Source organism: Amblyomma mixtum, chromosome 9 (genome assembly GCF_055824585.1).
Source record: "Amblyomma mixtum isolate Tamu chromosome 9, ASM5582458v1, whole genome shotgun sequence".
NCBI classification, from domain to species: Eukaryota; Metazoa; Arthropoda; class Arachnida; order Ixodida; family Ixodidae; genus Amblyomma; species Amblyomma mixtum.
In genome coordinates this window covers 84,037,113-84,051,149 of record NC_143020.1, presented here as the reverse complement: position 1 = coordinate 84,051,149, position 14,037 = coordinate 84,037,113, and the positions used below count along the sequence as shown (strand labels likewise).

At 43.0% G+C, this 14,037-nt stretch overlaps 1 protein-coding gene across 1 annotated transcript; it reads right to left on the bottom strand.

Annotated features, from left to right (window-relative positions):
* Positions 1–2,592: 2,592 nt before the first annotated feature.
* LOC149329949 (uncharacterized) lies at positions 2,593–7,113 on the bottom strand. The gene is made up of 5 exons (XM_089559691.1): positions 6,973–7,113; positions 6,261–6,415; positions 5,209–5,291; positions 4,336–4,431; positions 2,593–2,783 (listed from the first exon to the last, which is right to left on the bottom strand). Exons 1-5 carry the CDS (start codon positions 7,111–7,113, stop codon positions 2,593–2,595), a joined length of 666 nt encoding a protein of 221 aa, XP_089415817.1.
* Positions 7,114–14,037: the final 6,924 nt, after the last annotated feature.

Below are 14,037 nucleotides of genomic sequence, written 5' to 3'. Positions count from 1 at the left end.
CGAGTGAAGTTGCAGTCGTTCGGTTGGCAACGAAGCGACAAATAGCGTGGCATATTTTAAGAAAGTCCTCGAGAAAGTATTTCGGGTAAAGAATTGCTCTGCTTCGTTTTACGGCGTCATCCTACTTGTTTTGTCATCCTACCTGGTTACTACGAATATATCGAATCTTCGACACAATGATCATTAGTGCCGCTGTAAATATGTGGCTCGTTTTTGTTGGACACGTCACCAGGTGGTGGTAGATACAAAGGACGGGCTGTGCCCATTTGTCTTACTAGACGCTTGGTTAGTGTTCCGCTCCGAAATCCGGTTTGCGGTTTGGCCACCACCTCCACTAATTGTATGAGCGTAGCTTGGTGAGAGCAGCTGACATTCATAGCTGGGGTAGGGTAAAGCCGAGCTAGTCGAAGCCCTAGATATGTTTGCGCAACAAGCGGGATCGCCTTCTACGCCTTGTGCGAAAGCCTGCAGAAAGCCTGCGCCTGGTTCCCGTATTACACAAAATCTTATAACCAAATAATTATAAGCAGTAAAGAAATTTCTCTTTTATATGCAGAGAAAACTACGTTTATACAAACTTACATTGCTTTAAAACTAAGTCAATAAACTGTTCGGCTTTCTATTTCAAGTTCCTCGATTATACAGCAGCGGCGCCATCTGGTCATTCAGGAAATCGAAATGCGAAAAAGCCAGTGCAGAAAAACAATTTTTCAATACATCAATCAATTAACCGTCCAAAGCGCATTCTATTGTGCAATCACAATTTTTTTACTTTTTAGCAAATGGCATCTACTATTATTAGTGCGGTCTGAAGTCAAACTCAATTTGCGAAATAAAAGGGGGGGGGGGGCATCTTTACAGTCCTTCGCAGTAGTTGTCTTGAATAGAATGCGAGTCTCTTTTTGCTGAAATAAATCCTTGTCATAATGATTTCCATACTCCCACTTCTCAAGAAAAAAACGGGACGAGATGAGCAGAACTACAGGGTAAACAGAGCTCAATCTAAACAGCAGCTATATTCTGCAGCTCAACTACTAATTGCCCGTTCCTAGGTAGGGTATCGGGGGCGATGTAGCAGTATGAAGAGCATCAGGTGGAAATCAGATGAAGCAGGGCAAGCCGAAAGCATTGCAGAGACCAAGGCGCTGTTAGCTTGGAGGGCTTACTGTTCCTCCAGCATTAACAAAAGAGCGTCGACACTTATATGAATTGGCCCGGACGCGTGAACTGCACAATCCCGACTGCGGTTTTCCCTTCAGACGCTGTTCAAGGGGCGCTTTTTCTTCATTGTGCTGAGCAGTAGAAAAGTATATGGAGAAGGCGGATGAGTAGGTGAGGAGCGAAGTAGAAGAACAATGAAGTGAGAGGGGGGGGGGGGGGGTGTTCTGGGATTGCACAGAGGGCAGCCTTATAATAAATTATAACACATCTCCAACCAAAAACTTTATCTACTGCCCCCAGTCACCCCTGAAGCAGGTACCAAGAAGGCTCCAATACGTTCGGATTCAAATTAAAGTTTTTGGTTGGAGATGTGTTAGAATTTATTTTGTCGTGAAACCAACCAGACACGCAAATCAGTCAGGATGTTTAGTTTTCAATAACATCATTGAAGTCAGGCTCTTTGGTCTTCACTTCACCAGTTCCGCTTTGCATGCGTCGTGCCTGTAACCGGTTACCACAGCCGCTAAGCTGCGCTTTCTGTTCGTATTACGTTCAGTCTTAATTGTGGGCAATTTTCCTGACAACGTAATTGCGCCAGCTGGAAGCGCAAAGCCCAGCCGGTATTCCGGTACATGAACGGTGTTCATGAGGGAGGTGGCGCTATTACCTGAACTGGTTGGTAGGAGAGAATGCTTCCAGACCCATCCACTCCATTCAGATTTCAGGTTAGGTCGTTACAGCCCAAGGCCAACGCTAATGATGAGATGTTCGAGCGCCTCTCGAAAGGTGAAGAAAAAGAGCGGGTGAACGCATTCGTAAACACCTAGCCGATGTTGATTCAAATAGTTCGTGTCCTGAGACTCATCCGCTAATGTGCGATGAGGGTGATGCGTGGAGCGAGTGTTGAAAAATAAAATTTGCAGCTTTGTACGTTGAGCCTAATATGTACCACGTAGAGAGCCTCCATTTGCGTTTCAATACGGCTATTCAACAAAAAAAATGGCCACTTGATAGGAAATGCCGGCCTGTATACTAGAACCAGCACACAGGAGAGTGTCATCCCGCTCTCATAACGTTCGGTATATTTTCGCTTTAATAATAATTGCGAACTCCACACAATTATCGCAGATGGAGTCTTTAATTCTGCTCGATGATTTCTGAGAGCATTATGAGGCGACGAATGAGTTTCTACGAATATATTTGTTGATTGCTCTGAAAAAACTTTGGCGCTTTGTACATGAACCCAATAATAAGCGGCGCTAAATATGGGTGTTTGCGGTCTTTCATCTTGGATGACCCTACTAGCAGAATATGTCTTTTCATGTGACACTAGAGGTAAGCAGAACGATTGTTCTTAAAATCACCCCAGTTTATTTTTGTCAGCGCTGCAGGTTGAGTTGGGAGATGCATTGTTTTGAAGATACCATTATGTTATTCGGCCCTACGCGAAGCGCCTTTGCTTCCTTTGTTCTTGTAGGAGGAGTACCATCTTTCCGGCAATAACTTGCACCATCTTCGGTAGAGCTTGACCTTTTCTCCATAGCAGTTCTTGTTGTAGACCCGTAGGCAGTCTTCCGGTACGGGCTCGTTTGCGTAACGTGCAGGTCTCATCAGATTGCACTCTGAAAAAAAAAATGCTCGCGATCTGAAGCATCGGGAATATTTAGAGCAACTCAGCTGGAAACCGCAATCCCGAACTGTTTACATTTTCACGCACAAAGAGAGCTTGAGCAGGCTATATTTTCAGGGCGTAGGACAAATGACATATACCAAACAGTATCGCAGCCTTAATGATTGCGGTTTAATCATTTAACATTCAGTTCCACTATTAAGTGATAGATCTTCAAGTGAGCGTTGTGATTCAATTGTTTTTCCGGCGAGTGCTGGGCCCTGCTGCTACGCCTCTTAGCTTCATGTCAGGTCAGGAAGAATATAAGAATAGTTAGTGCATATAAAATTCATCATGAGAAGGAATTTTAAACTCATGCAGATTAAGAGACTACATTTCAGGCGCATGCTACTACCATTAATTTGTCTATTAAATTCATAGCTGCATTTCGACAGCATCGCCTGTCAAGGCCGTTCCCAATTTTGTCAAATGTTTTCCGCGCAAGCAAATCATAATGAAGGTAGTATCTGTATCCATAGCCTACTAAAGCCTAGTAAATTGTCCAATACCAAAGACAGAGCCTATAGCTAAATAGAACACTGAGATAGTCTAGGTGATTCTCTCGCAGTACATGCTGATATGTTTCAAAATTGTCTGCATATGATTACAAATTAATGCAATTGAATGTACAATACTAATAAAATATGCAAAGCGCGTGAAATGCATGTTGCAGCCAAGCAGTACGCTTTTTGATAGACTCTTCTTATTTTTCATTGTTCAGTAACGCCGCCATTCTGAAAGTACCCGGTGCGAACACTGCAGGTCTCTGGTGTTCTTTTTTGATGCGAAAACTTTATATCGCTCGTCGGAAATGAAACTCCGCATCGGCGTTGACCGCAAGCAGCGGAGATGTCATCAACGGAAATACCGCGGATGGCAGTGCGGTATAAAAAGAAAAATTAAATTTCTTATTCGAAGTGAGCATGCAACCCTTACACCGTTATACAGCGTTGTTTCTCGGCGAACAAATGTTGACACAGCATAGGCGTTTCATTATGACTGTGTGCTGATGAGTAAGTGTGTCACTAGAAAGCAAAAAATAGAAAAATAAACAGCAGAATAAAACCACTATAAAATAAAAACACTGCTTTCACAGCCAAAGCACATCTGAAGTGCCATCTGCATTTTTTTTTTCATTCTTGGCGCCTCCCCTTGCCCTCTAGTTCTGTTTTTGTTGACACCTGGAAGTGCATCTAGTGGCATTATTTGTTGTGCTTGTATAAAACCAAGGAATACATCAGCGATCACGTATTTCTTGGTACGAAGGAGACCCTTCAGATACAACAATATCGGTGCGGCTTCCCTCTGCTGAAAATCGTTAAGTGCGAAATGAATTTAGAGCTACAACCAACAGAATGCGCTGACTGCGCGGGCAAAAATAAACAAATTTTATTACTGTGCAGCTACACAATAAATGATTTCCTTTCAAACGTTCAGTATATGTTGAACAACAGCTTCTTCGCATCCATAAAATAGCACTGCTCAAAAAAGGTATTTCTACTCACTTGCTCTTTCATCCGATGAACTACGGTCGTCGACAAAAATCATGCAAGTCTTCTTCTTGTCCATATACATCAGCTTTCGCAGCTTGCGAGGATCACCTAAGAAAAGCAAAGGTACGGCAAAAGTTATACATCCCTTGTTTGGCTTTCAATGGCTGTTCAGTTGCTGTCCGAGAGAGAGTTTTAATTCAGTATTCTAGCTCCTATCTCTTGCCAGCACAGAACGACAGGAGAAATCAAACAGCAAAAGAAAGTATTTGATTGACGCTTCACACTTACCTTGATCATTCATTTCACCGTCTTTGCGCTCTCTATTCTCTTTTACGATAACGCGTTATTATTTGTGAAAGGCGGTGTCGCATTTGACAATGACATCGGTAATACAACGAAATCCTCCCTGCGAGATTCAGAGCATACCCTGTCAGGATCAGTGTGTAAGTAAATGCACGAGGCCACATCACATCACGTGACCACCGCTAAGCACGGCACGGAGGGTCAGTTGCGTTCGTTCTGGCACCCATGGTTGAAAAGAGCTAATAAATAGTAGACTTTACTACGGGCCTTAGCAGTCAAAGAAGTACTGACTGCCCTTTGGTGAAAGCTTTCCCTAAGTTTAGTGCGCGGCACAGCAGAACAAAAACACTTATCATTTTTTTAGCACATGTCAGCGCAAGGAGCCAAAGACACATAATGTAAAGGTGACCTGTCTCTGTCCCACACTGTCTGCATTAGTACGTACTCAAGAAACACTCACGAACTATGTGAAGATGTAAAACTGTGATTTCGCAATGCAAAAGAGGATAGCGTATTGGCCACACATGTTTCAAGTTTACAGAAGAATATTATCTACACTTTAGGCTGAAAAGCATTGCTTACCTGGTCTATGCTTGTACACCACCGCGTTGGGTTTTTTGTGGTGGCCGGTTCTCACCATCTCAAAACTTGTGCTGAATTTCACCCTAAATATAAGGACAACATTTTTGAGAAAAACTGACAGCAACACCCTATAATTACCCATTTTCAAACTCATTGAATAGTGGAATTGAGCGACTTCCAAGTTCATTATATGCATGAGTTGTCATCGCAGTGAAAAACCTGCTCATAAATTCGAATGACATGAGGGCTATTTTCTAAGTTTCTCTTCTTGCTTGAAGCATTGCCAGAAAGCGGCTTTTTTGGTTTATTCTTAGCATAGAATACCCGGAGTGCTGTATTTATTTGCTTTTTTTCCGAGTTTGACGCGCATCATTCGGTAAAGTGTGATCTGGGAGCGCCAGATCTTTCAGACGCCGCATAAATTCCGCGTACAAAAATTGACGAGAGGAGAGAGAAAGGCGCGGAGGCGCGGAAATTCAAATTTTTAATAAACATAACCAAGCTCTATTTCACAAAGCACATAAAAAAAATCCTGCTACATGTTATTTGTGAAGCGGCGTCTTTTAACATTCTAGGAGTACACCAACTTTATTGACAGCCCCTTTCACTGCTCCTCTAACAGTAGTTCACTACTTAAGCATAGCAAAAAAATTATCCTTTTGGATTACGATTAATTTTTTTAATGTTACCTTGTCCTTACAATATTCAGTGCGGCGTGTATTGAACACGAAAATCGAAATAAATCACCAAATAAAGTACAATTGGCCGTGGAAACTGTACTTGCTAACCGGAGTGCTGTTTTACGGGGGCTTGAATTGCGCGTGGAGAGAACCATAGCATGGAGACAATTTGGGCAGAAAAAGAAACTTTCTTAAGCCTGCTTGGTAAGTTTCAGCGGCCCGTAAAACAAAATCTGTCTCTAAACCTGCGATCGTTTCTTCCATTTGTCATAGTATACTTAACAAGGCAGTTTAATATATGCAGTTACACATGAGGCTTTTTAAACATGACTGAGGTTTCTAACTTCACCACAAAAAACTCCATCAACTTACAAGAACATCCTTGAATAGACTGTAGTGGATCCCAGTATAACTCTGTACTTGGTCACACTGAAACTTTTTGCTCGCTGCAAAAATAGGCATCGGTGTTTGGTTGAAAAACCGTAGTTTCGGCTTATGACGTAAATTTTTCCGGGTATGCTGAGTGCCTGCAAATGTACCACAATACGGCGTTATTGAGCACAAATTGGTGCCAGACAACAAAGCTGAAGCGTAATTTTAACTTTTCACGATATAATTTCTGCTCGGTCGTGAAGTTATGCGCGTCAACGGTATTTTAGGACACCTCTGTCACGCTACGTCCGTTTGCTGGAAGCTCGGCTCCTTTCGTCAGAACGCCTTGTTTTCTGAGCATTTTATTCGATATGCCCAATTTTCGAGGATATATTGGCTGAAAGCATATTGTAATAATGGGTATAGTAGTAAAGACAAGGAACACTGCGTATAGCACCGAAGTAAATTTCCGTAATCCAATTGAGAGAATGCTTAAGAGTTGCAAATATATTTAGTGCTGAAAAATCTCTTCCATTGCCCAAAGACGATTACTTTGGACAAGACACACCATATCTAAAATTATCTGACTCGTTTTTTTTTTTAACGTTGTGTTAACGCCATAAAATTCCCTGAACAAAATGCAGAATGTTGTTAATTTGGAGCAAAGCATGACACAGGTGACCATGGGACTCCCCCCCAAAAAAACACTTACAGCTTTGACGTGCTGATAAGGGAAGTTCGATTCTCTCTCTTCAAACGGCGTGTTCTTTCCAGACCCTCCTGATGTGACCACATTGATTAAATGCAGAATAGACGTGAGTACAAACAGACACGTAGCCACAGATCTAGTCATCCTAGGTCACACGCTGAGGGCGTGCGCTATTGAAGCCCTTATCACGCAATCTGAGGCTCACAGCGAGCGCTTGGACATAGACGCCTTGTAGAGCCCTGCTGTGAACGCACATTCTCACCTTGACCCCGGTTTGTGATCAATATCCAGCGAGAACAATTCTAAGCGGCGAAAAGCTCTCGCTTTCAGTATCTGACGCTGAAAGGTGCAACTGCTGTTTGGACCTAAGCTCAATTCCTTAGAAGTGTGCGTAAGACGTCAACCTTACAATGAAAAAGTAAAGATTTCTTCTCTGGATATATTGTTCATTCTGGCAGCGAAAGCTACAATGTGTCGTCGCTGGCTCTACATTGCCTCCTGTACTGGGGGCGAAAGTAGGCTGCAGCCGAGTCCATCTGACCGAACGACAGCTGTTTGTTCAATTAAATATTGTTAATTTTCTTTTTCACCAGAAACCATGCACTAAACGCCCATGTCGTTAAAAAAGTCTTAATACAGACAAAACACTCGGCGGGTCCCAGTTGGAATTGCTAGAAATAATATTCTACGCATTAAAAGAAATCAATCAGTGAATGAATCCGTCAGTCAATTGGTCATTCGATCATCATCATTATCATCATCAGCCTGACTACACCCACTGCAGGGCAAAGGCCTCTCCCATGTCTCTCCAATTAACCCTGTCCTTTGTCAGTTGCCGCCACTGTATCCCCGCAAACTTCTTAATCTCATCCGCCCACCTAACTTTCTGCCGTCCCCTGCTACGTTTGCTTTCTCTTGGAATCCACTCCGTTACCGTTAAGGACCAGCGGTTATCTTGCCTTCACATTACATGCCCTGCCCAAGCCTATTTCTTCCTCTTGATTTCAACTAAGATGTCATTAACCCGCGTTTGTTCCCTCACCCACTCCGCCCTCTTCCGATCTCTTAACGTTACACCTATCATTTTCCTTTCCATAGCTCGCTGTGTTGTTCTTAACTTAAGCTGCACCCTCTTTGTTAGCCTCCACGTTTCTGCCCCATAGGTGAGTACCGGTAGGATACAGCTGTTGTATATTTTTCTCTTCAGGGATATTGGTGAGCTACCATTCATGATCTGAGAGAACCTGCCATATGCGCTCCGCCCCATTCTTATTCTTCTAGTTATTTCCCTCTCACGATCCGGATCTTCGGTCACTACCTGCCCTAAGTAGACATATTCTGTTACTACTTCCAGCACCTCGCTACCAATTGCGAACTGCTGTTCCCTTGCTAGGCTGTTGAACAATACTTTGGTTTTCTGCATGTTAATCCTTAGCCCCACCGTTCTGCTCTGCCTGTCTAACTGATTGATCATGCTCTGCAGTTCTTGTCCTGAGTGGCTTAGCAAGGCAATGTCATCAGCGAATCGCAAATTACTTGGGCATTCTCCATTAGCTCTTATCCCCAATTGTTCCCATTCCAGTCCCTGGAATACCTCCTGTAAGCAGGAAGTGAAGAGCATTGGCGAGATCGTGTCTCCCTGCCTGACACCTTTCCGTATTGGAATTTTATTGCTGCCTTTATGGAGAACTATAGTAGCTGTGCAATCGTTCTAAATATCTTCCAATATTTTCACATAACACTCTTCTACACCCTGATTCCGCAATGCCTGCATGACAGCTGAGGTTTCCACTTCGATCATGATCTGTGGCATTCGATCAAGGCCACAGTGAATTAAACAATAAAACCACGATGCGTACCCTATGTGGTGAGGGAAATTAAGGAGGAGGAGGAGGAGGAGGATATAGAAGAGGAAAGGCAGGGAGGTTAACCGAAATAATAATCGGTTTGCTACCCTACACGGGGGGAAGCCACATTCTTTGAGGGAAATTAAAATTGCGAGATACAAAAAAGCCAGAATAATACGCATAATTTCTCAAGAGAGCAGCGGTTTATAAAGCGAGAGTTCTGCTGGACGGACTTTCGGGCGTCACGAAGGCCACGTACATAATCTGATGGAAGATAGCTTTGAGTCTACTTTCCGCCCTCACGCATGCACATGCCCAGCGCCTCCCACAGCAGCTTGGATACGTATTCTTCGCACCAAAAATCAAGTGACTGAAACAGTGGCATTTCTTCCGGAAACTGGGCCAGTGGACCAAACACAAACCGATCTAAAAACTGCATTCCATCAGCCTATGAACACGGCTTTCTCGAAGCTGCTACCCCTATTTCCTCAACGCACCTTGGATGCACAATGTTCACTCCCGAATTCATGCGACTCGCATCGTGATCACCCCTTCCTGCAATTGTGGCAGCGCATCAAGAAGCTTTGAAGAGCGCGTTTCCTGCCCCAATCCAGTCGAGTGTGAAGAAGGTTGCAGGTTGCGAGTACGCCTCTAAGCGTCGGTGTCTATGAGACTATGATCGGAGTGTCGAATTTTCCTTTCTAGGGTACTGGAGGTCAAAGACATGACGTTTCCATACTGGCAATTTATTTGTTTGCGGTGTTCGACAGTCAAACGCTGAGAATTAGATAATGCAATGTTTTGGATCCAATGACGTGAATGCGGTTTTGGATGTGCACAAATTGAACATAATAACTGCTCACTTTTCACGGAGGCCTTATAGCAACGGAGATGAATGTTAACATTAGGACCGTCGAAGTGGACCACGTTATTATTTTTCACTTCATTTTCTTAAAACATTTCAGGCTTTTTCTAGTGGTTTTTAACCGGCATTCCGAGGAGTACCGTATTCTCTCTGGAGAACTTAGGAAATCAGCAACTACAAGCACGAACAAAGTAGCATGCTCGACAAAAAAGCAATGTTGGAGAGCAGGTATTGTCACGCTGATGTTGTCCCTTTAGATTACCCGTTCTTTGTTTACTATAGCGCTGATGATACCTCAGAACAGGTTAGTGGGTCATTAATAGGATAAGGCCAAAGATCTCTGGTGCTTTTGTCGAAACAAGTGAAAAGCGCTTAAAACAGGGCATAGGCTGCCATTTTTTACGATGAAATAATAATCGTTCCCATTGTTTAAGTTCCAAATCACATCAATATTCATACACTTTAAAAGTAGCCTCAAGAATTGCGTTTGCAGATAACCTCAAGCCTGGTTGATTTGGTTAATTGCTTCATTCTGCCCAAAATGTATTTTTATTGTGTTCGTACGTTTCGTATGTATTGTCACGTACCTCTAATCCCATCTGGCATATAATCTGGCTCAGCAGATGAACGCGTCGAAAAAAATTTAATTGATAACGATTGCTCAGTACAAACCATCTGATATTTTTTCTTTTCAAAACAACAGGACAAACGCAGCAATCACTTTTTACTTTGCGGTCTTGTGGGAGAAGCAGTAAACCAAAGGGATTGCACTTTTCTGTCGTACAAATATTGGGTCCGTCGTTGTAATCAGGACAAGGACCTCGGTATGATGGATTTGTTGCTGCAAAGGTTCTTTATCGGTTACAGTAAAACACTGCAGGGAAGCGCGCGAACTGGCGTATGAATTTAAATTTATACCTCATTCATGAAATTTAGGAACATCGAGCAATCTATCTGTGGGACTGACTTGCCGAAAGTCAGGCATAACGTTTCCATCGTGTGCAAAGAAGCACGTTCTATTAGTTCTGACTTCTCCGAGTTATCAAGAAAAAATGCTGCGTAATTAGATTCATTCTAAAATCTAATATACTTTCTTTTGCAATGCATGAACAAAAATTATGTTGAATTTGGTTTGCGAAACTCTGGAACTACCCTAAGTACCTTATAACAATTTGTGTTTTTTTTTATTCAGCCGTAACTGCCTTAGCTCCATTCCACTGCTTCTCGCAGTCGTCGCGGCCGTGGTGTCCGTATCACTTGCCTCACGCTATCTGCGTCGGCGTCGCGTGGAGCATACTCTCACCACCAAATCATGTGGCCATGAAGTGCACGCAAACTCAGCCTTGCGCCTCATGTTATCTTCGTCCTCATCGGGATCGGCGGGTGGTTTCAACGCCACACCGTAAAAGGTTTTTAAAGGCCTAAAATGATGATGTGGTGAATTTCGCTAAGCCTTTTATCTCCTGTTTCGATGAAAGGCTTCGATGAAAGAACAACAAACGTGGGACGAGTCGAAGAGGGTGTGAATTCTCTTCGCAAGATGTCCGCAAAAGTGCTGCGCTACAATTTCCAAAAGTCCTTGCCCAAAGAATTCTTAAACCGGAAACCCCGCTTTGTGACCATCCCTAGAAATAAACGGATCGCTACGCAGTTAAGCAAGACGTGTTCGTTGCTCTATATGTTTGGCGAACAATCTAGCGCTTGTTATTCTGCCCTTAATGTAAACAGAAATTTTAATTGTGGGGTTCGAAGTGGCGGCTGTACAAAACTCCTTTTTTGTGCGTAAACTACATGCGCGCAATGAAAGAGGACGCACAATACTCTGAAGTCTGTCTTGTGCCAAAAATGTGATAGAGGGATGCATTAGATATCTTGCGCCACTTCCAATGCGTTATCTACAAATACGTTTGCATCTACGTATAAACAGCTGCAAATACCAATGCTTCAACATCCCTTGATCTCTCTTCCTAAAAAGGCTGTCACAAAATTAAATGGGCCTATCCATGTGACGTCACCCATACTAAAATTTCATAAATAAAAAGAATATGTTTTCGCATTTTATCCAATTTTCTCGCCAACAGTGCAGACTAAAAGTCTAAAAGACCAGACGCGTTCGTTCTTGCAGAGAGCTGTCCTTTTCACACGGGCATAGAATACAATGCACAATAGAACTGGGAAACGAAAAAAAGTGAGCAGTCACTGTTTCTCCGACGCTACTAGTCTGGAAGCGCTGTGCTAAGTGTGCAGGGTGCATATTGTTTGGCTTTGGCTTTTCGTATCGAAAGGATTGTCTTTGTTCCTTACTGGATATCTGTAGAGTGCTCGCCCACACAGGCTGTTCTTGATTCGTTGAGCGCTAAGGTAAAAATGTATTGTCAACGAAAGCCCGTACAAACACTCTTCGGGCGAAACATTTCCGTGCCGTGCGGCCCTACCTACAGATGGCATTGCGTGAAGAAAAAATGTAGTGGATATCACCTGTTTTGATAAGGAAGAAATGCGACAGTATCATTTTTATTTCTTTATTATTTATCATTTATTTATTTACAAATAGTGCTGTCTCTGAGGAGAGACATAGCAGGAGTGGGTAAATACAGTAGTAAAAACAAATAACGTGGGTAGCATAGAAATAGATAATACAGAAGTATTAAAAACAGATCAACAGGTCAAATTGTCAGGCAACTGAACAACAAACTCTTCAATTGGCAATAAACGAATTGAGCCGTCGAATCCATTCCAAATTTTGCCCCGCCGCGGTGGCTCAGTGGTTACGGCGCTCGGCTGCTGACCCGAAAGACGCGGGTTCGATCCCGGCCGCTGTGGCTGAATTTCTTGAAGGCGAAATTCTAGAGGCCCGTGTACTGTGCGATGTCAGTGCACGTTAAAGAACCCCAGGTGGTCGAAATTTCCGGAGCCCTTCACTACGGCGTCTCTCATAACCTCAGTCGCTTTGGGACGTTAAACCCGAATAAACCATAAACCTAAACCATTCCAAATTTCAACAGTTAGAGGGAAAAAAGAAAATTTAAAACAATCTATATGTGGTTTGAAGGGAACAATATTTAATGGGTGGTTCCGTCGGGTTGCACGTGCGCTTGAGGACACAAATGTGAAGGGTGCCTGAATGCCAGATGACGTGTGAACGATCTTGTGCACCATAATGATGCGTTCACATGTGCTCCTATGTTCTAAAGTTTGTAAAGATAAGCTGTGCATATGGGAAGAAGGTGAAGAAGGTGAAAAAATGTTTTCTAGTTCTGATTATTTTCTCAGTTGCTATTCTATTCCAATTCATTCCTATTTGCCTTTAACTCCCCAATCTTCCTCAATTCTTATTGTATTCCAGTTTTGGATACGAAACAACGCAAAATTTATAACACTGTTAGATTGCAACGAGTTGTGATACTACTGCCGGTGCATTGTCGCAGCAGTTGTCATGCACCGCTGCACTAGCAGGAGGTTTTTTGAACACAACCACAGGTGGGGATAGGAAAACCCAGGTTGCTCATCCCGAGCAAATACAGAAATAACAGCGCCTGCAGGCTTCACTTCTGCACGGCGTTTATAATTATGGCCCTCATCCTGCAATCGCATGAAGATCAGAGTTTGCACAACACTGTGTCCAAAAGTAACAATTTCTAGACGTACCTCTGACTAAGTGCGCAGCAGAAAGAATTGGGCTGGTTTAAATTGTCGATACTGTTTTTTAGCAGTGGCAGAAGTATGACGCACTTTCAGAGGTGCTGAAATAACGAGTTGCAAAGTGTAATTTTCATCCCCATTGGTTAGGATACTTGCCAGTGAGTCCCAATATATAAGCGCTGGAGACCACATAAACTTTTCGAGGATGCAAGGCGTATTTTCCAGTACGTGACACAGAGAACTAGCTACTTCAGCAAGCCTTACGTACAGACAACGTTACAGTTCACGGCAATTGACTTTGAAGTCTTTTTTGGGCGCTTTCAGCGACTAAATGGGGACATTATTTAGCCAGGGCTGAGCTCTAACGCAATACGGAGGCTGTGCTCTGAATTTTTAAAGTGGCGCGATAGGAGACACATCCCCATTTTTTAGGGTTAGAGCGAACGCGCAAGCCGGTATGCTAAATTTTTTAACCCAATGCCAATTTCCGAGAAGTGCCTTTCTCCATGGTTTGGCACTTTAAAAGTGAAGCTGAGCTTTTTTTTTTTCCTGTCCACATGGATCTTTAAGGCTCTGACCATCTTTGTACTGCAGTCGCTTTTGCGCTGTTATATTAAGCATTAGGTTCACTCTTAATGTATTGCAATATACAAACAATCAAATAAAGAGCAGAAAAGTACATGTGCATTGCTGTAAATCCCAGGCCCTTGGCGT

Coding starts and splice junctions, on each gene's coding strand:
- LOC149329949 (XM_089559691.1), bottom strand. CDS start 7,113: ATGACTAGATCTGTGGCTACGTGTCTGTTTGTACTCACGTCTATTCTG. Junction 5,292..6,260: donor GTCTATTCAAGGATGTTCTT/GTAAGTTGATGG, acceptor CCTTATATTTAG/GGTGAAATTCAGCACAAGTT. Junction 2,784..4,335: donor TTCATCGGATGAAAGAGCAA/GTGAGTAGAAAT, acceptor TTTTTTTTTCAG/AGTGCAATCTGATGAGACCT.